General features: G+C 52.1%; 7 protein-coding genes across 7 annotated transcripts, besides 2 other annotated features; 5 read left to right on the forward strand and 2 right to left on the reverse strand.

Annotated features, from left to right (window-relative positions):
* Positions 1-754: 754 nt before the first annotated feature.
* EKO05_0004382 (uncharacterized protein) lies at positions 755-3,539 on the forward strand (the record flags this gene model as incomplete). The annotated part of the gene is made up of 6 exons (XM_059636378.1): positions 755-874; positions 928-1,462; positions 1,576-1,800; positions 1,851-1,893; positions 1,946-2,891; positions 3,099-3,539. 6 exons carry the CDS (start codon positions 755-757, stop codon positions 3,537-3,539), a joined length of 2,310 nt encoding a protein of 769 aa, XP_059492361.1.
* A 920-nt stretch (positions 3,540-4,459) lies between these two features.
* Positions 4,460-7,441, forward strand: EKO05_0004383 (uncharacterized protein; the record flags this gene model as incomplete). Its single annotated transcript, XM_038938887.1, has 3 exons — positions 4,460-6,313; positions 6,393-6,878; positions 6,932-7,441. 3 exons carry the CDS (start codon positions 4,460-4,462, stop codon positions 7,439-7,441), a joined length of 2,850 nt encoding a protein of 949 aa, XP_038800184.1.
* An 805-nt stretch (positions 7,442-8,246) lies between these two features.
* Positions 8,247-8,310: a tandem repeat.
* Positions 8,311-8,474: 164 nt separating this feature from the next.
* On the forward strand, positions 8,475-9,548 carry EKO05_0004384 (uncharacterized protein; the record flags this gene model as incomplete). The annotated part of the gene is made up of 3 exons (XM_038938769.1): positions 8,475-8,622; positions 8,675-9,138; positions 9,192-9,548. 3 exons carry the CDS (start codon positions 8,475-8,477, stop codon positions 9,546-9,548), a joined length of 969 nt encoding a protein of 322 aa, XP_038800185.1.
* Positions 9,549-10,110: 562 nt separating this feature from the next.
* EKO05_0004385 (Tyrosine--tRNA ligase) lies at positions 10,111-12,170 on the reverse strand (the record flags this gene model as incomplete). The annotated part of the gene is made up of 4 exons (XM_059636379.1): positions 10,111-11,347; positions 11,395-11,681; positions 11,732-11,885; positions 11,935-12,170. 4 exons carry the CDS (start codon positions 12,168-12,170, stop codon positions 10,111-10,113), a joined length of 1,914 nt encoding a protein of 637 aa, XP_059492362.1.
* A 270-nt stretch (positions 12,171-12,440) lies between these two features.
* Positions 12,441-15,203, forward strand: EKO05_0004386 (uncharacterized protein; the record flags this gene model as incomplete). Its single annotated transcript, XM_038938970.2, has 4 exons — positions 12,441-13,407; positions 13,469-13,608; positions 13,658-14,942; positions 14,998-15,203. The coding sequence occupies 4 exons, from the start codon at positions 12,441-12,443 to the stop codon at positions 15,201-15,203; spliced, it is 2,598 nt and encodes an 865-aa protein (XP_038800187.2).
* A 311-nt stretch (positions 15,204-15,514) lies between these two features.
* EKO05_0004387 (uncharacterized protein) lies at positions 15,515-17,593 on the forward strand (the record flags this gene model as incomplete). The annotated part of the gene is made up of 1 exon (XM_059636380.1): positions 15,515-17,593. One exon carries the CDS (start codon positions 15,515-15,517, stop codon positions 17,591-17,593), a length of 2,079 nt encoding a protein of 692 aa, XP_059492363.1.
* Positions 17,269-17,357: a tandem repeat.
* A 443-nt stretch (positions 17,594-18,036) lies between the features above and the next one.
* On the reverse strand, positions 18,037-18,625 carry EKO05_0004388 (Aquaporin-1; the record flags this gene model as incomplete). The annotated part of the gene is made up of 2 exons (XM_038938709.2): positions 18,037-18,308; positions 18,361-18,625. 2 exons carry the CDS (start codon positions 18,623-18,625, stop codon positions 18,037-18,039), a joined length of 537 nt encoding a protein of 178 aa, XP_038800188.2.
* Between the last annotated feature and the right edge of the window lie 9 nt (positions 18,626-18,634).

Genomic DNA, 18,634 nt, shown 5'->3' on the forward strand with positions numbered 1-18,634 from the left:
CCTCATCCGTGATATCTCACCGCTGCTCAACCACAGCCCCCGCAGACGAAGCCCCACCTTGGGCTTCGACACTTTGCAACAATTCGTAGCGATCGAAATACGGCCAAGCGATGCAGCCAACAAACCTGCACTCCTTGCTCGTCATGTTCTCGGGTGGAGAATGCTGTCGAATCGACGAAGCATCAGCAATTCCCGAGGTCATAGTCGTGTCGTTTGCCGGGAATTATAACCGAACGTATTATCGAGCTCGACCAAATAACCAGCTTCCTCACTTTTAGTGCTCCTCGAACGGTTATAGGTCAGAATCAGTCGTGATTCCGCCGAGCTCGGTCTGGCCAGCCGCTCTAACTATCAGGTTCTGCTTTGCCATGCTTCAATGGTGTACAACTCCCACGACGTATTAACAAACAGTCACAACACGCACTTCGGATCGATCGATTGCGCGCCGCTTCCTGTTCTCGATCCTCGATCTTCAGATGTCTTATCCTAGTTCAATTGTCTCAGGAGCGAGCGGTCTGTCTAAAGTGCCAATTCCCAGACTGCAGAAACAACGCAGCGAAATCTCTCGCAAAGCCACCATCAACCGCCAGAATCGCGTGAGTCGAGCCTGCTTGAGCTGTAGGTCACGCAAAATTAAATGTAACGGCCTACAACCACGGTGCTCGAATTGTAGCGACAATGCAACTCCGTGCGTGTACGCTTCGAGTCGAAAAGATAGACTCAAGACGTTCGTTCAGATCTTCTCGACGCTATCATGGTTACTGAATGCTGCAGGGCTGTTTCGAACAATCAGGACATGATCGCCTTGTTACAAGATCTACGACAACAGGTTTCGAGTAGTGGGCAGAATCGCATAGATGATCTGCTTGCAACCGTCAGTTACACGTGCACACGAGAGATAAGCGAGCTGTTAGCTAATAGACGCAGGTTGTCGATGATGTTGCTGATGCTGCAGCGACCGTTGAGCAGCATCCCCATGACGAACGCCAGAAGCCAAATGCCGAGGAAGAGCAAGGTGAGGCCAAGGTGAGTGCGGATGCTGATAGCTCTGCAAATTTGGAGCTACTAGATGAGGACCTCATGCAGACAGAAGAAACCAGAGCCACTGGGCTCATCCAGGAAGTTCCCGAAATTCATTCTTCGCAGAAGAAGATGCATGGTCTGGGTGCCTCAGATCAACGTGGAGAGAGCTCTCGGGGTCCACAAGGCGAGGACGATACAGCGAGTAAGAGACATCCGGTAGCACCGTGGGAGAGATGCAACTCTCATCTTGCATCCCTAATCCCCAGCCAAGCGAATTTTTACCTGGATGACGAGGTATTCGAAACAAATCCTGCAGTCGACCCTCACGAAATGCCGCCATTTGAGACAGCGGAAAGACTCGTGCAAATATACATGGAGAATGTTCACGCTTCATTTCCGATCTTGCCAAAGAGAGTGTTTCGCAGTCGTTTTTATCACTGTAAGTAAAGGTTGATCGCCATGTAGGACAGCTCAGAAAAGTGCCACCGCATGATCAAGCTGCCTTGGATACGGCGACAGCAATATTTTGAGTCAACACTGACCAGTCCACAGACTACACCTCGCTACGGCGCGGCAACCCATATATAATGGATGGGAAGTGGCAAGCAACTTTGAACCTAGTCTTCGCAATCGGGGCAGTGTACAGCCATCTTGCCTTGGCTAATCGGGGCTCAACCAAGAAAGAAAATCTGGTATATCACTCTCGAGCGTTTTCATTGAGCTCGGAAGATCCATGGTGGATTTCTCATCCAAGTTTTTCGCAAATGCAGATTACAGGTAAGACCCATCTCCTGAATCTTTCCTTGCGGACTCACTAATCGGGGCAGGGCTTCTGTCGTTCTACTACCTCAGCATAGGGCATATCAACCGGTAAGTTCTGATCTGGTCATTTCCAACCTTTACGCCCACTAACTTGTTCCAGCTCTTGGACTCTCATGGGTATGGCAATGCGTTCTGGGATTGCATTAGGTATGCACATACCCAAAGAGGGCCGCAATACAGATGCCTCCAAACATGAATTTATGTTAGAAACCTGGTGGGCGCTCTGTGCGCTCGAACGACAAGTCTCAGCATTGACCGGACGGCCGAGTCTTGCGATTAGTGACCCTTGCTCGATTCCGCATCCCCTCCCCTTCTCACCTGAGGTTATGGAAGGATCGATCATCGAGCCCAGAGTCGGTGACAAAGAGAAGGAACCCGGACCAGGGGAAGCCGCGGTGCATTTGGGTGCCATGGATTCGTCGGCTCGACACGATCACTACTCTCACAGTGTTGGCTCAGGGCCGGCTAATTCCGGCTCTTATCTCCACAGTATGGTCAATCTTGGAGAGATAACGCAAAGTGCGCTTGCTCTATACAGTGCCAAGACCGCAAGCGGGCCTTGGGACATGGTGCAAAGGATGGTTGCCCGAGGAAATCATGAACTTGATGCATGGGCCTCATCCCTCCCAGAGAATTTCAACTTCCTTCAAAGGCCAAGCATCACTGGAAATCAGCACAGACGCGAGCAGAACACTCTTAATATCCTATATCAAAGCACGAAGATCCTTATCACGCGGCCTTGCCTCTGCCGACTCGACCGGCGAAATTTGAACCAGTCAGCAAGCTCTAACGATTTCAGCCAAACAGCGGCATTGCTCTGTATAGGTGCAGCAACATCTATAGCGAATCTGTTGCCTGACGCCTTAGCAGACAACGTTGTCGAGCTATACCAAACTGGACCATGGTGGCAGATAGTCCACGTAGTCACGCAAGCTTTGGTCGTCTTGCTCTTAGAAGTTGTGTACGAGTCAACGAACACACTCGAAAACTGCCAGGAAGTCATTCCTTCGTTGAAGAAGCTCTTACGCTGGCTGCATGTAATGCGTGTGAGTAATGGAATGGCTAGACGCGCATATTCAACATTATCAGCCCTGTTGAAAGAGCTGGTTCCAACCATCAAGATTGTGAGTGCTTCATTGCTCTTCTTCTTCTTGCACGCAAACTCATCTTTAGGGTTTTCTCTATGCTGTCTTGTTGTACAATAATTCAAATTCGCTATCACTAGTGTTGATTGACATCTAACACGGGGCTAGGACGTAACGGACCTTACCAACGAAGAGGAAATCACTAAACGAGTGGCTGCAGACCAGGTACATCCCATGCCAGCTCACGCCTACACTCATTATCCGGACATACTCAATCCTATTCATGAAATACGAACCAGGCCACAACCGCTCCCGTTAGCAACCACAAACTACGCTGGACAACAGCAACATCGTTCTACTCACAATCCACACCCCTACCACCCCAAATCTTCCCAGCACCAGAGCGCTCGACTCGATTCTTTTGCTGAGATCTTTCACTTGCCTCCTAGTCATGACGATCGCGACCCAGAGATAGACGTCGATGCCTTTAAGAGTCCTTCTCCTGCCATTTCTGGATCCAGCGATGTCCATTTTCCAGGGTGGCTCGTTACTAGCTTTGATGAGCAGAACCCACTGTCCAGTTTCGACTTCGCGGGTGCAGGCCGTTAGTCGCATGACAGACAAGCAAAGCGCAAATCATCTTAAATCAGCAATGTCTTTCCATTGTCTATACGATCTTATCATATAGATTGAGTCAAAGTGGAAATTTTCCTCCGGCGTCTCGTTTTGTTCTCCCAGCGGCACTCATTAAGGCTCGGGTTGCTAGACCGATTGCATACGCATAGAGCAAGAAGATCTGGTAATGGGTTACCGACGATTACTAGATCGCTTGAGGGATCATCCTTCACATTTTGTAGCCCGGCCATCTATCAACATATCTACTAGACTTGGTGGTGATGGTGATTACTCGTCCACTTATACGTTTCGTCGAGCTAACTGCATTCAGCTGTCGCCATGCAGTAGGCGGGCTGTGCACTTCAGCCTGATCATGTCGACCTCAGAACAACGACATCACCAGTCTTTCACCTCTTCTGCTGGATTGTCCTGGTTTGAACGCTGCAAACGTACAGTCGCCTGCTGTTTGATTTGTGTGCTTCAGGCCCCAGTTTTGAGTTCTTGCCAGCCACACTTGACCTGCGCGTCCGAAGGCTTATTGTGCCTGCATTCTTTCAAGTCTTTGCACGGATCTAAAGAGGGGCGAACAACGCAGAGGTGCCCGTTCTTTTCGGTGCAGAGATTCCTTGCAGCTAAAAGGAGCTCTTCCAAGCAGACCGCCAAAAGCCAGAGTGCTCAAACCCTGAGAACGAGACAGTAGTCAACATCACGCAACGCAACCTAGATCGAACGCAGCACATAACATCGCTGATACTTCCATTTTGCTATCGGACACAGTACAATCCTCTTCACTGCACCATCAACACTACCTTGCTGAAAGGATTTCAATTTATCGTCTCTCAATATCGAAAGACGCAAACCATTACGACATACAGACACTCTTGATAGCGGTCACATCAGGCTCAACTAATAACATGTGTCGGATAGAAGAGAAAATATACGTCGGGACAGACGGTGACCAATCTAGGTTCGAAGACATCATTCAATGTGACAAAGGACGCTATCGTGGCGAGGCATGTCCGGATTCAACGGTTCGAACGACCAAGTACCACGACCCTCAAGATGGGTTTGCTTCAGAAGATGGAAAGAACTTGAGATCCAATATTGGGGACAGCAAGGAGAAGCCATCAACGGTGCATAGCCAGAGCCTCCGAAACAACCCTAAAGATGCTGGAACCGAATCTGACTTAAAGTCCGGGAACAAAAGAGACGAGCTTAAGGCTAAAACACCTGCAGAATTGTCAAGACCAACAATTCAAACTGGATATTCTGAAGACGAGAGATGGCGGGTGTCTGATACGCCGGCATGGACTGGTTTCCAACTGCAGGTGAGAGAGGGCACGCCTGTAGTCGGAAGACATGAGGGTTCCTTGCAAGCAGAGCCCATTAACTCTCAGTTTGAATACAGGCGCAGTGAAGATGGCGATCTGGTCGGGGTTGGCGAGTTCGTCGAAAGACGGCCCGAATTGACAGCTACCGGGACATTATTGGATGCTCTGAAAGAACTTAACCTTTCAGAAGATTCCACGGACGAAGAAGCAAAAGAGCGCAGATATCGGAGGAAGAAGAAAAGATGGAGCGCAGGATTGTTCAAACGAACCCACGATCAGGCAGTTGGGCATGATAGTAGTTATTCAGACGATGAACCTCAAGATGACAACATCCCGGAAGCGCGACGCTTGCGTCGCAAAGTGCGCAGAGTGGTGCGCTTAGACGAACGGGTCTTACCTGTTGGTGAAGAGGAAGGAATTTCAGGTACCAGCAACACTAATGAATCTGACCTGGATGGCCCACCTTCCCTCTTTGAAGAGGTAAAGCCTTATTCAGGACGAAAACAGCATCAGCCTACGCAAGGTGACTGGGTTCTCATCCGTGAAATGGACCCGAATCGTTCCGATATTGCACAAGCAATCAGTCGTGAGCTTGCCTTGGACTCCAATTCCGATGCATATACTCAACCAAGCGAATCTGACGATGAGGGTGTGTCTTTGTGTGCTGAGTCAATATTCTCACAGGAGTCTACGCGTTCTTCAGCCACAGGCGCCTCAGCTGCAACCGGATACACTGATGCAGAGATCAAAACCGCAACAAAAGAGCTTGTGAGCATCTTTCTGGAGGATACCGTCACGACTCAGCTCTATCAATGCGCGTTTGACAATCCTTGCATCGGCCCAGATAGACTGCAAAGAAACCTCTACCGACTACTCAAGAAATACTCACAGAATCTGCACCATGAAGCCCAGGGGAAATTGGAGCGCCTGGCCTCACAGTTCGTTGCAGTCAAGGCGCGATATGTGGCTCAATGTGTCATGGAAGAGTTCCACGTCAAGCCAACTTTGCAGCGGCAGCGTCAAAACCAAGCAAAGGCTGACGACAGTGACCAAGAAGACGCTCAAGAGGAAGATAAGATACCGCCAATCGATGAAGACAGGTTTGAAGACATCGCTGTCCTTCATCAATTCCTGGTCGGGAGCGCTGCGTTTGGAATGTTCCAGGAACAGCTCAAGTCATTCGTACAGCCGAAGCATTCACAACCATCTCCTGGCAAAGATATGTTGCTGAATGAGGAAAATTGCAAGACAGAAACTACAACACCAGCTATGCAACCTACGGCGACTGAGCAACTGAGTGAAACAGCGTCTCCCAACAGCAACATCCCTTTAGGCTGGCTCGAACGAGCCCAGCACTCTCGCAACAACTTGCTAGTTGCAATGGAGCTGCTTGAACCACGACTTCCGCCTGGTATGACTCGACTACGCTGGTCATGTGTAAGTAGCCACCAAGTTTCTCGAGCGATTCTGGAACCACAGAAGAAGCAAAAAACAGCCAGGCACTGACTGCACACAGAGATGCGGTGACTCCTTCTACAGCGATATTTTCGAATACCGTCCAGGTGGTATCGACAGGCTCAAGAAGCAAATGCAGGGTTCTGGGTGTTTGAAGGTCGCAGCTACAAGCTACAACCAGGGCACGCCCGAGCAGAGATACAAGTTTGAAGCTCCAGCTTGGCTTCGCTCTGCTACCAAAAGGTTGTCTTCCACTCTCACACAAGCCTCACAAGATACATCGTGCTTGCCTCAGCACCACACTTCGAGTGTGTCACAGCCCGCTGCAGCCCCACAGCCCAGTCCGTCTGCTGACCGGCGAGAACTGTATCTTATGGCCTGCATGCATCGGACGGAGCATCATGTCGTCGTTGTCCAGGACGAAATCACTAATATTAGTACTGATCGCCAGCTTTTCCACTTCCTCCGTACGCAATTAGCTCGACATCGCGGTTACCTCAACAGCATTATATCGATGAGGCGCGTGCAAAGGATATACTTCGTCAAGGTCCGTTCAAAAAAGAAAGCTACAGTGTCCCTACAACGCCTAACACAGTCCAGTTCTTCCTTAACAAGGGCCACCGTGCCCAAGTCCGGCACCACAGAACGTGCTGCACGTCGTCAAGGTGTGATTGCATACCGCCACAACTCAAGGTCGTAAAGCCACCCGTGGGCTCGGGAGAGTACGAGTGCAATCCTGCAGGTCCACCAGATACGTGGCCGCCGATCTGTCCCGAGTTCATGATGCACATGCTCTACGCACCAGACTGTCTTGATGAAGACGACGCATATGTGCTTGGACAGTTGCCCAAAAAGACAGATGGCAAGCTCCAAGAGGTGATTGGGACTCCGACTGAGGGATGGGGATTGTACTTGCAAGAGGATGTTGACATCAGCACCCTCCTCGGCATTGTCTTCATCGTCCTTTTCTTGGCGAGTCTACTGTTCCTGATTCTGTGGACTGTGTTGAAGGACGACATACAAGGCGGTTCTGGCGTCAGTGCGTGCATACTTGCAGTTGCTAGTATGCTTGGCATATGGATTGCAACGAGGAGCAGGAGTTTTGGGTAGAGGCTGTATACAACGGGGAGCTTTATCATTCGGACGGGACGCTTCAGTGCAAACTATGCTTGAACAAGGGACCAACCATGCTTTCGTCTCGAGATTTCGTCATCAAGATCGCCTCCGCCACACGCCGTTGCAGTTAGCGAGAGCCGCTGCTGATGTGAATACGAAGCCAAGGCAACACTCTGGCAAAAGCGTGAGGAGGAGAAGCCCACGTCGAGATGGCGTCGCGAGGTGCATGAAACGGCAGGTGTGGTGGCATACATACCAAAAACGTGCAGCAGCTATGTTGCAACTGTCCAACCAGCAACGTCAGAGGTAGAGCTGAGCGTTGGGTGGGTGCTGGAGCCGTGAAGCTTCAGCCTCAGCCTTGCAGGGCTAGCGCGGGACCCTGGCGGCGGTGAGTTTGGAACAAGTCCGCGTCCGTGTCGGACTGTCAATCACCGTGACAAGAAGTTGTGAGGTGAGGCCCGGTAGGCGAAGGACATGGAGAAGCGTAACAGAGGCACCAGATGCGCAATGTCGCAGCCATAGGGACGGTATATTAGTGTATTAGTGCAAGCCCAACGAGAGCGAGTCCATGTCCAATTTTAGAGTGATGTGATGAGCGGCGGCGGTGGAATCCAACGACGCGCCCAAGCCAGAGCCAATGCAGTTAGCAGGACGGGGCGCGGTCCCAAGGGCTCACTCTCAGCCCCAGGAATCAAACGGCTTGGTTTATGCTGAAACTTCTATCATATCTTCGCTGACCGCTGCTACCGTCCCCGGCAATTGTGCTGTTCTCTGCATCTTCCCCATCTTCATTTAGTTCCTCGCTGCTCGCCGCTCGCTGCAGTCGGCATTCCCCTGTCTCGCTCCTCGCATTCTGCATTTGCTTGGGTGCGGCTGTTCCAGGAGTCTTCAAACACATCCACACACCACACAGCGCCTGTTTCACGATGAGTGTAAGTTGCATTCCCCGCCGACGCGAACAGACGCGCCTTTCTTCTTGCTCCTTCTCCCTCTTGCTTTGGCATCACGCACCTGCCCACCTCCCACCATGTCGAATCTGACCGAAATGAACGAGCAGTACGGCAACAGCGGCTACAACCAGATCGACGGCTATGGCGCCAACCCATACGACCAGCGCAATGACGGCGCTCAAGGCGGCCGCTTCAACAATTACTCTCAGGGCGCATACGATGACCGTACGTCTTGGCCGCTCCCTCTTGTGCTGACCGGACTGCTGACACCCCCTAGCTGGGCTAGAGATGCAGAACTACGGCCAGCCTGCAGGCGGCGCAGACCCCAATGCCATTCTCAACGAGTGTCGCGAAGTCGACCGCGCCCTCGACGACCTCGACGGCCAGCTCGGCAACCTCGAGCGCGTCTTCAGGCAGGTGCTGGCCCGCCCAGACATGCCCTCAGGCGAGATCAACAACCTCAGCACACAGATCATGACGGGCTACCGCGGCCTTGTTTCGCGCGTCAAGAACATCAAGAGCAAGCCCGAGTCTGGCAGCCCCAGGAACGCGCCACAGGTCGGAAAGATTGACCGCCGGCTGAAAGCCACCATCAACAAGTACCAGACCCTCGAGGCAGACTTCAGGAGGGACTCGCAGGCCGCCGCTGAGCGCCAGTACCGCATTGTGCGCCCGGATGCGACCGAGGAGGAGGTCAGAGAAGCTGTCGCAGACCCTGAGGCCCCCATCTTCCAGCAAGCTGTAGGTCTCCATATGCCACCCATGTTCTATGTCATCACTAACACAACCCACAGCTTCTTAACTCGGACCGCCGCGGCCAAGCCTCCAGCACCCTCCGCAACGTCAAAGAGCGCCACGAAGCGATCCAGAACATCGAGCGCCAGATGGTCGAACTCGCCCAGCTGTTCCAGGACCTCGACCAGATTGTGCAGCAGCAAGAACCCCTCGTCGCCAACATCGAGCAAAAGGGCGAGGAAATCCACGACAACGTTGTCCAGGCAAACACCGAGATCGGCGGCGCGATCGAGAAGGCGCGCAGCAGGAACCGCAAGAAGTGGTGGTGCCTGCTCATCGTCCTGCTCATCATCATCGTTGTCGTCGTCATTGCGGTCGTAGTCACACAGGTCAACAAGGCTGCTACCGGCAAATAAGCCCGCGGCGACGTTGCTCGTACGCCCGCTCATCCCATCTGCCAGCTCCTGAAGGAGCTCTCTCGCGAAACACGCCATATCCACCACCACCACCCCTCGTCACCCGAACCCTCGTATCCCTTTTCATATCTCAGAAGGCCGGCCAAGATACGTTGTATAATATCTCGATTCCCGGTGGATGTGTCTCAGCCATCTCTCATCTTTCCATCTCGTTGCTTATTCTATTCTCCCTCGACTGAGAGTTCTTTTGCACGACCAAACCGTACTTTGTTTTTCGTTCGTTCTTTCGGTTTCGAGGGCGCTTTGGAGCACCCTATCTATTATCAGCGGCATAAGCTGTACAGTATCTCGCGGTTGCGGATGGGATACAACGTGTCTTTGAGGAGGAAGAAGAGCAAGGGGAAAGAGGAAGAAGAAGAAGAGGGTGAGGGAGAAGAAAGACGCAACAGTAGAAGAATATGTCGATACAACTACATTTTGATACATGGGCTGTGATGCTTTTTTCCCACCTAATGTACAGATCATTCTACACTCCATTATACATTGACATAGGAAGACGTCCCTACGACGGCTGGAAAGGCACAGACTCGCCGGTCGACGTCTTGGCCGCGGCTTCTGACTTGGCTGCAGATGTACCCTCTTCTTCCGCAATATCGTCTGTGGCCTCCTCTTCCAGCTTCCTCTCCGCCTGCTCTCCATCTACTTTCCCCTCTGTCTCCAGCGCCTGCGTTTCAAACTGCTCATCGCTCACCACCCGGACAACCTGGATCTTGCTCTTCCCGCTCCTCAGCACCAAGGCCTCGAAATCGATGAGGAAGTGCCGCGGGTTCGCTATTGACGAAGCCTCAATCGTCATCCACTTGAGCGCTGTAGGAGCTTCGACGCTTCCCGAGTTGGGGAGGACGACGTAGGCGCCTTTCTTTGCGATGAGGCGGTGGGCTTCGCTCTTGGTGGTGGCGAGGCCGGCAGCGTGAAGGACGCGGGGGAAGGACCCGGGTGTGAGAAGGGAGAGGGGGAGGGTTACTACGGATTCTTGTTTGGATTGCGAGGCAGAAGGGGGTACAGAGGTGCCGGACGTGGGCTGTGTGGTCGAGGACGCAGCGTACGCGCGCTTGTACTCCAGTAACTCGATGTCAAATTTGCTCAGCTTCTCCTTCTGTGCGCCCAGTCCAGAGTTGGAATCAGCAGTGCCCAGTGTTTTCCGCAGCGCGCCGAGGGAGAAGGTGTTCGTGCCGTGGCTGAAAGCCTCTTTGTGTGCTGTCTCGGCCTTCTTCGCTTCTGTAGCGCCATGTGCAAGCTCCACGATCTCTTTCGCGAGGATGTGCTGCGCAGTACGTTTTGATGCGTCCTTGCGCTGCTGCTCCACGAGGAGAGAAATCTGATCGAGAGGTAGAAAGGTGAAAAGCTTCAAGTAACGCTCGACATCGGCGTCGGCGGTGCGCATAAAGTACTGGTACAGGTCGAAGGAGTTCATCATAGTCTTGTCGAGCCAAACGGCGTTGCCTGCACTCTTGCCAAACTTCTCGCCAGAAGCCGTTGTAAGGAGCGGTGTAGTCAGGCCGTAGGCTGCGATGCGCGGGTCCTCTTCGTCTTGCTGAGAAGAGTTGAGACGACGGAGCTTGCGCATGTGCGAGACGGCGTCCATGCCTGCGCAGATGTTGCCGTATTGATCTGAGCCGCCAATCTGCATTTGTACGCCTTTGTTCTGGTACATGCTCCACCAGTCGTAAGCTTGGAAGAGAGGGTACGAGAACTCGGATATGGCCATGCCTTCGCCGCTCTCCATGCGTAGTTTGACTCTGTGAAGGTGGTTAGATAGGACATGCGGAAATGGTGGCTCACTCACGAGTCACGACTGAGCATGGTGCCCAGGCGCATACCAGACCCCAGATCCCTCATCAATTCAACAGCACTGAGCTTCTCAAGCCATGTGCGGTTGTTCAGGATATCCTGCTTCCTGCTGACCTCTGGCGAGTAATGATGCTTGATGCCTAAGCACTTGACGTGCGTCCATAGCTTATCGAGCTGTCGCCGTATGCTTTCGATGTTCATAGACTGGACGTCTGCACCCTGACGCGAACGAGCGGTAGCCCTCCCTGAAGGATCTCCAATCTGCACCGTGCCTCCGCCTAGCTGTCCCACATTAAGCTGCTGTCGCACATGTTCCGGCGCAAATCGCTCACCAAGCTGACGGTGTAGTAGCCGTGGAGGTACATCCAGTACAGTGCCATGAGGGGCAAAAGGTGACCGACGTGGAGCGAGGGAGCGGTAGGGTCGACACCGACATAGACTCCTATGCGCTTCTCGGTGAGGAGCCAGTCGAGCGTTTGACGCCCACTGTATACAATCAGCACTGCACAAGGCCTTGGAGTGACACTTCTCCTACCCAGCGACATCCTTGACAAATCCACGCTCCTCGAGCAGCTTTAGCATGCTCTGCTGTGCGCCTGCTCTTATCTTGCTAGCATTCTCCTCCCACTCGGCCTGTCGCGAACCTTTGTCTGCGTCTTCGCCAGCCCATCTTTGTTTCGGTCGTTCACCGCGCGCGAGCGTGTGTTGATTACGTACGCATTGTCGACAGACGTACTGCCGCCGCTGCGACAGCTGTCTGAGCATCAACATTGCTGTCAATGGCTCGAGCACGAAACGCGACTTCCTTCTCGAAAGTGACAAGCGGTCTGTGCGACGGCTTCTCCGATGAACTCCGCACCTGCTCATGCACGTCACCTCCTTGCCTAGTCTGGGCATGCATCGACGTCGACTTTAGTTGCGTGATTGTCCACCTCTCAATACCATCATATTCTCCTCACCACTTGCACGTGCACCAATAATCCTAATCCTGTTGTCTCATCCACGCTCCACCTCGTTGCCCCACCCACCGACACCGCTAACATGTATGCTGCGCTCACTTGCCATCCTCCTCTAGGACAGACCACGACAGTTCCCGCCCACAAGCAATCGGTCAGGTTCACGGTCCTGATAGAGAGCTCAGCTGGGTCAGGAAAGATCTGGGAGGTTGCGTTGTGGCATAATTTCGATGGCCGAGAGGAGTGGGCCAGTCTGAGCCTTAAGCCAGCACCAGAACCATCTCTCACGGTCATCAAGTCTAGCCATGCAAATATTCGCCGACAGTTCTTTTCCATTGATCTGCCTGGATGTCCGAAGCATGGCGGTTCGCTATCGTATACCGTTACGTTCAGATCGGGCAAGGACGAGCCCTGGAAGTGGGCTAACGAGCAGTTCTCCACCTCGGACGGACGCCTTATCTACCAGTCGGAAGATGCGTTGAGCGAGGACTTGACAAACTATATTGACGGACTGCCCCCATATCTGCAGATTGGGAGAGAACAGAGCGAGTCTCCAGAAACACTACTATGGTCAATCACCAGCCCTGTCAATGGCGCCTCTGGAGCAACCTCGGGTTATTCAAACAACAATCTCGGCAGGCCACTTGATCTGACTCGATGGTTTGCACTGGTACGTCTATGGAGTCCTTGGCTGGCTCCAAGACAGGGCAAAGACCGCTTTCAACCTGACAAGGAAGCTGTCCTTGCAACATTCGAACGTGAAGATGGCTCACATTTAGTCGTCCTGGCGGTGAGCGGTGTGGATGATGTACTGACAACGCTGGGTCATGATGGTGAAGGACGAATTGTGATTCACTCCCGTAACGACAGTGAGGAAGATGGCATCTCCCGGTTGGTCGCTGCAGTGGGGAAAGACCTGAATCATGCCATAGCAGCAGTGATGTACCACGCACGAAAGCTAGTTATGAAGTATGGTATGGGATCCGAAGAGGCTGAAGCTGAGTTCAAGGCTCTTACAGACGATTTCAAGCCTGAGTGGTTAGAGAATTGGTGTAAGTATTCGTACGCTCGAAACCAGTCTTGTTTGGAACCGGCTGATGCGTAAACTCTCAGATGATGGGCTGTCCTATTGCACCTGGAATGGTGTTGGTCAGCATCTCACCGAACAGAAACTTTTTGATGCGCTAGAATCACTGGCCAAGAATGAGATCAATATCAGCAACCTGATTATTGACGATAACTGGCAGTCATTAGTAGGTGACCTTTTGCTCTTCAAAGACATTGAGCCCTGACGTAAATTAGAACCACGAAGGTGGTGACCAATTCAAGAACGCATGGATCGAATTTGAAGCCTCCAAGAATGGGTTCCCACGCGGTCTGAAAGCGACGGTCGGCGACATTCGCAGCAAGTACAAGAACATAAAACACATTGCCGTATGGCACGCTATCTTCGGTTATTGGGGTGGCATTGCACCAGAAGGTAAGCTTGCGAAAGAGTACAAAACCACTGTGGTCCAGAAAAAAGATGGTGTGTCAGGAGGCAAGTTTACCGTCATTGCTGAAGAAGATGTCAACCGCTTCTACAAGGACTTCTACCAATTCCTCAGCTCTGCTGGTATCGACTCGGTCAAGACGGACGCCCAGTTCTTTCTCGATGAGCTGGACGATGCTCCCGATCGCCGAAGCCTGATAAAATCCTACCAGGATGCTTGGAACATCGCCCAGCTCCGTTATTTCTCTGCTAGGGCTATTTCGTGCATGTCACAAACGCCCCAGATGATATTCCATTCGCAACTTCCCTCCAACAAACCGCGTATACTACTACGCAATTCGGACGACTTCTTCCCCGAGGTTCCCGCGTCTCACCCCTGGCACATCTTCTGCAACGCTCACAACGCTATTCTCAATCAATATCTGAACATTCTCCCTGATTGGGACATGTTTCAGACCTCGCATGACTACGCCTCATTCCACGCCGCCGGACGTTGTGTGTCAGGTGGACCGATCTACATCACCGACGTACCCGGCCAACACGACATCAACTTGATAGGTCAGATGTCAGGGAACACTCCTCGCAACGATACAGTCATTCTTCGCCCTCACACAGTTGGCAAAAGTACCTCAGCGTACAACTCATATGATGCCCCCGTGCTACTTAAGGTCGCAACTTACGTTGGAATGGCTCACAGTGGAGTCAGCATCTTGGGCGTATTCAACTGCACACAGCGACCGCTTTCCGAATTGATTGGGCTGGACTCATTTCCTGGCGCTGAAAAAGGTGCGTACGTTATCAGGAGTCACACCAGCGGTCAGGTCACCAAACCCACCACCAGCGAAACAAACGACGCGTTTGTACACCTGGAGCTACCCACTCGAGGATGGGAGATACTGTCCGCCTTCCCACTACAGTCTTTCAAGCTGAAGCGCAGCCATGATGCAGAGGGCCCGGAAGAAGTGCAGGTAGCCAACCTGGGTGTCTTGGGCAAGATGACTGGGGCTGCTGCTATCGTGAACACAGACAGCTATGTCGACCGATCTTCAGGTCGATTGCGCGTTTGGACGTCCCTGAAAGTGCTGGGCACATACGGTAAGTGATTGATAAGATTAGACTGGTGTGGCGTATAAGACTAACAGCCTTGCAGGCCTCTACATCTCCGACCTCAGAGAGCGCAACCTAGATGACGACGTTATGGCTTTGATCTTCGGACGACCGATCGCGAGACACTGCGTTAAGATCAGCGACAAATGTGAAAACGTCCTCGAAATAGACACGACACGAGCTTGGAAGGAAAGCGACTCAAAAGCATCTTGGAGCAACGAAGTAGCCGTGGAGGTGGTCGTTCGGTGAACAATGATGTTGTAAGACTCCTCGAGAAAAGCGTTTGTCAGGGATCTTAATGCTCAAACTTCTATTTTGATATTTCCCGTTCTCTCTTCCCTTTGACAGTGATAAAGCAACAAAGAAAGTTGATTTGGTATTTGAAGCTAGGACATGGCTTTTTTGTTGAGTCAAGAGCCCGTCAATCTCGTTGCTGGATCTCAAAAAGCTCGTGCTTCTCAAGAAAGTTATCGTTATTCACAGAGCTGACAGCTGCAGATAGCCAGGACTTCAACCTATCGAACCACTACAACTCGCGTGCACAGAACTCATCAACCACCATGGCAGATCCAACGGCGAACTACGCTGCGCATCTGGCTGCAATCTGGGCACACCCGCATACTCGGGCGCTACTGATGATGACTGGCGGCGCCATCATGACTGGACTCTACTACGAACAGTTCCGCTTATCTGAATATACTATCGACGAGCCTGATCCAAAGCCACCAGTCGCAATCGAAGTCTTCGAAGACGAACAGAAGATGTTCGATAACGTTGTGGTTGTAGAAGATATGTCTGAACCTCTATCGCCAGCTCCAAATGTTCCTGTCCCCTCTATCTGGGGCCATCCCAACTCCATCTCCTACACGCCTGGTAAACCATGGAATCAAGCAACGAAATCGTATATCAACGACGGTTATGTGCAGGTCAACCCGACAGCAACACTTTTGTCTTTCCTGGTCCCTCTTGTCATGTTGGTCTGTCTCCCAGTCTGGTTTGTCCGCAAATGTAGCAAAACAAGCAGGAACTGTGCTGCACCAACATCAGATACGGACGGCGGGATTCCAAAAGATCTTGTCTGCAATCGCACTCTTCCACCCTCCAAGACACCTACCACTCCGAGGAACACTCCGCCTAGTACGCCTACATGCTCCTCAGACGCACTGCCGTCTAGTGTGCTCCATGCCATGGTTGGAGGAAGAAACCATGCCGGTGCGCAGATTCCACTGCAAGGTCGCTTTCCGTCTCTGCAAACATCTCCTCCAAAGGAATGGACAGAGCTTGGTCGACAAGTTGAAAAACCCAAGCACAAGCATCAAGCCTCGCAGGCTCAGGCTCATAAAAACCTGGATGACAGGGAGAAGATTGAGCAAACTTTATCAGATCGCATTACTGGGCTTGAAGCAAGAGTGGTGCTTTTACAAGGCGAATTGGAAGCGGCAAGCGACTGTACCAGCGACTCTGACAGGGCCGCGACAACAAACCCTGGGCCGCCGCAAGATCACATGATCGAGATCGGGGTAGACAAGGCCAGTATCGCACCGGAAGAGATAGCTAGCGAGCTTGTAGAAGCGTATTATTTGCTGGGAAACCGCGACGGAGAGGGTTCAAGGTCTCACACAGAGCATTCAGACTTGGCACGATGGTCTGTGGAATTTATGGATACCGACGTCGAAACGGACGATTTGTCACCAGCCTCGACTGCGGCAGCGGAAACGCGGATTGATAAAGGTAACTTCGCAGTATTGCCGGAACAATCAACTGCGATTGTAGGGCCTCAGGATCATCCGACTGGAACCACCACCTCTATAGCGATCGTTGACGATCAGACCGCTTCTTTCAAGGGGATATTTGAACAGAACGCCAACGAAAAGGCAGAGAGGGAGTCTGAACATGAGACTACAGAAGGAGCAAAAAATTCAACACGTCCAGAAGACAATGGAGACAAGCTGGAAAGAACCCTGGAAAAGACAACAGAGGTGGATACCTCGAGGAGCGACCGAATTCCAGTAAACCTATCGAAGCCAGAGGCATTGATGGGAAATCCAGCTAGTACTGGTAGTACTCTAGGACCGGCGGATCAACATGCTAACTCGCCGGTCTTAGCGCCAAAAAACATTGTGCTTCCACCGATGCCCAGCCCGAGATTGGCAGACTCTTACAAGGGTACTAAGTGGATGAAAGCGAGCCGACATGCCTCCAAGCTACCGGACAGTTTGAACTTCACAGCCCCCCAGCTGAAATCAGCTCCAAGCAATAACACGCCGCTTCACATGTTAGGTGGTAGCCGTCATGCAACACCAGCAGCAGCAGCAGAAGAAGAAGAAGAAGAAGAAGAAGAAGAAGAAGAAGAAGAAGAAGAAGAAGAAGAAGAAGAAGAAGAAGAAGAAGAAGAAGCAAGAAAAACAGACGATCAAAGCCAGAAGACTAAAAGAAGCCAACCCCGAGCTCAGAAAGAGAGCGAGCAGAATGGGCGGAAGAGCAATGGGCCAGCCATTCTACAGATAGGAGACCAAGAGCAGTCGATGCTGCAGGCGGCGGGAGAAACTCCCACGCACCCAGATCCAGAATTAAACCTCTCGCTCGCCTCTGCTGGGCCTGCTGCGTCTGCTGTGCCTGCTGCGTCTATTACGTCGTAAAAATCCAAGTTATGTTTGATGGTCATAGCTGTTCTGTTGGTATACCTGATGTGTCTAGAAATAAAGTCCTGGTTAGACTGAAACGTTTGTAGTAGGCAATAAGAAATCTGTGAGCATTCCGAAGACGTAGGGCTGTTTGCATGCAAGAAGAACAACGTATCATTACCTAGGGAACAGGGAAACCTTTTGCACGCCACGTTAGACAGCCGACACTGGATCAACACTTCATACACCAATTCTCCTCGACAAACGCTCTAGCCAGGGCAAAAGATAGCTCTCAAAACGAATCCAGGAAGCCAACAACATGGCAGATACAAGCAGCCGTCAAGGGGCCCGCGTTTCCGTGACGGCTTTTCATGTCATTTGTCTCCTCCACGCTGCGTACTCGACGAAGATGTGGAAGCGGATGTAATTGAGGAATGGAAAGAGGCTATGCTGTCGGACTACGATGAACCAGTCTCTGCGCTGGGACCACTGTGATAGCTGCATTCAGATACGGCCTCGTGGTGCTGGCGAATCGGTGAGTTGAGAGCGGACTGAGAGCGATGGCCATCATGGCCCTGGTGGAAGGCTGGCATAGGCTCTGCCATGGCAACAGAGTCTGTCTGGTTGTGGGTGAAGGCAGCGTTGTGCTTGGGCCCGTGCTTTGCACCACGAATTTGAGATGCGAAGTCCATGGAGTCGGTCGTGCCGTCAGTAGCGCCAGCACCACGGGCTATTGTGTGGTCAGTATGCTGGTATGTATGTGAGGTGGCGGCCCGACGTACTCGTTGTGACGGGTTCCTCGTACTGACCGGAAGAGCTTCTATGGTCGTACACATCTATGTGACGACCATCACCATCTGCGTCGGGGTTGGCAGTCTCGTACTCGAGCATCTTGAGAAGACGGTAAAGCAAGACGGCGAGAAGAGAGCCGAGGAGTGGTCCCACCCAGTAGATCCAATGGTAGCCGTCAAACGTTCTGGTAGCAACATCGGGACCGAACGAACGTGCTGGGTTGAGAGACCCACCAGTGTATAACACACCTGCCATTGTCAGTAT

Source organism: Ascochyta rabiei, chromosome 6, assembly GCF_004011695.2.
Source record: "Ascochyta rabiei chromosome 6, complete sequence".
Classification (NCBI taxonomy): domain Eukaryota; kingdom Fungi; phylum Ascomycota; class Dothideomycetes; order Pleosporales; family Didymellaceae; genus Ascochyta; species Ascochyta rabiei.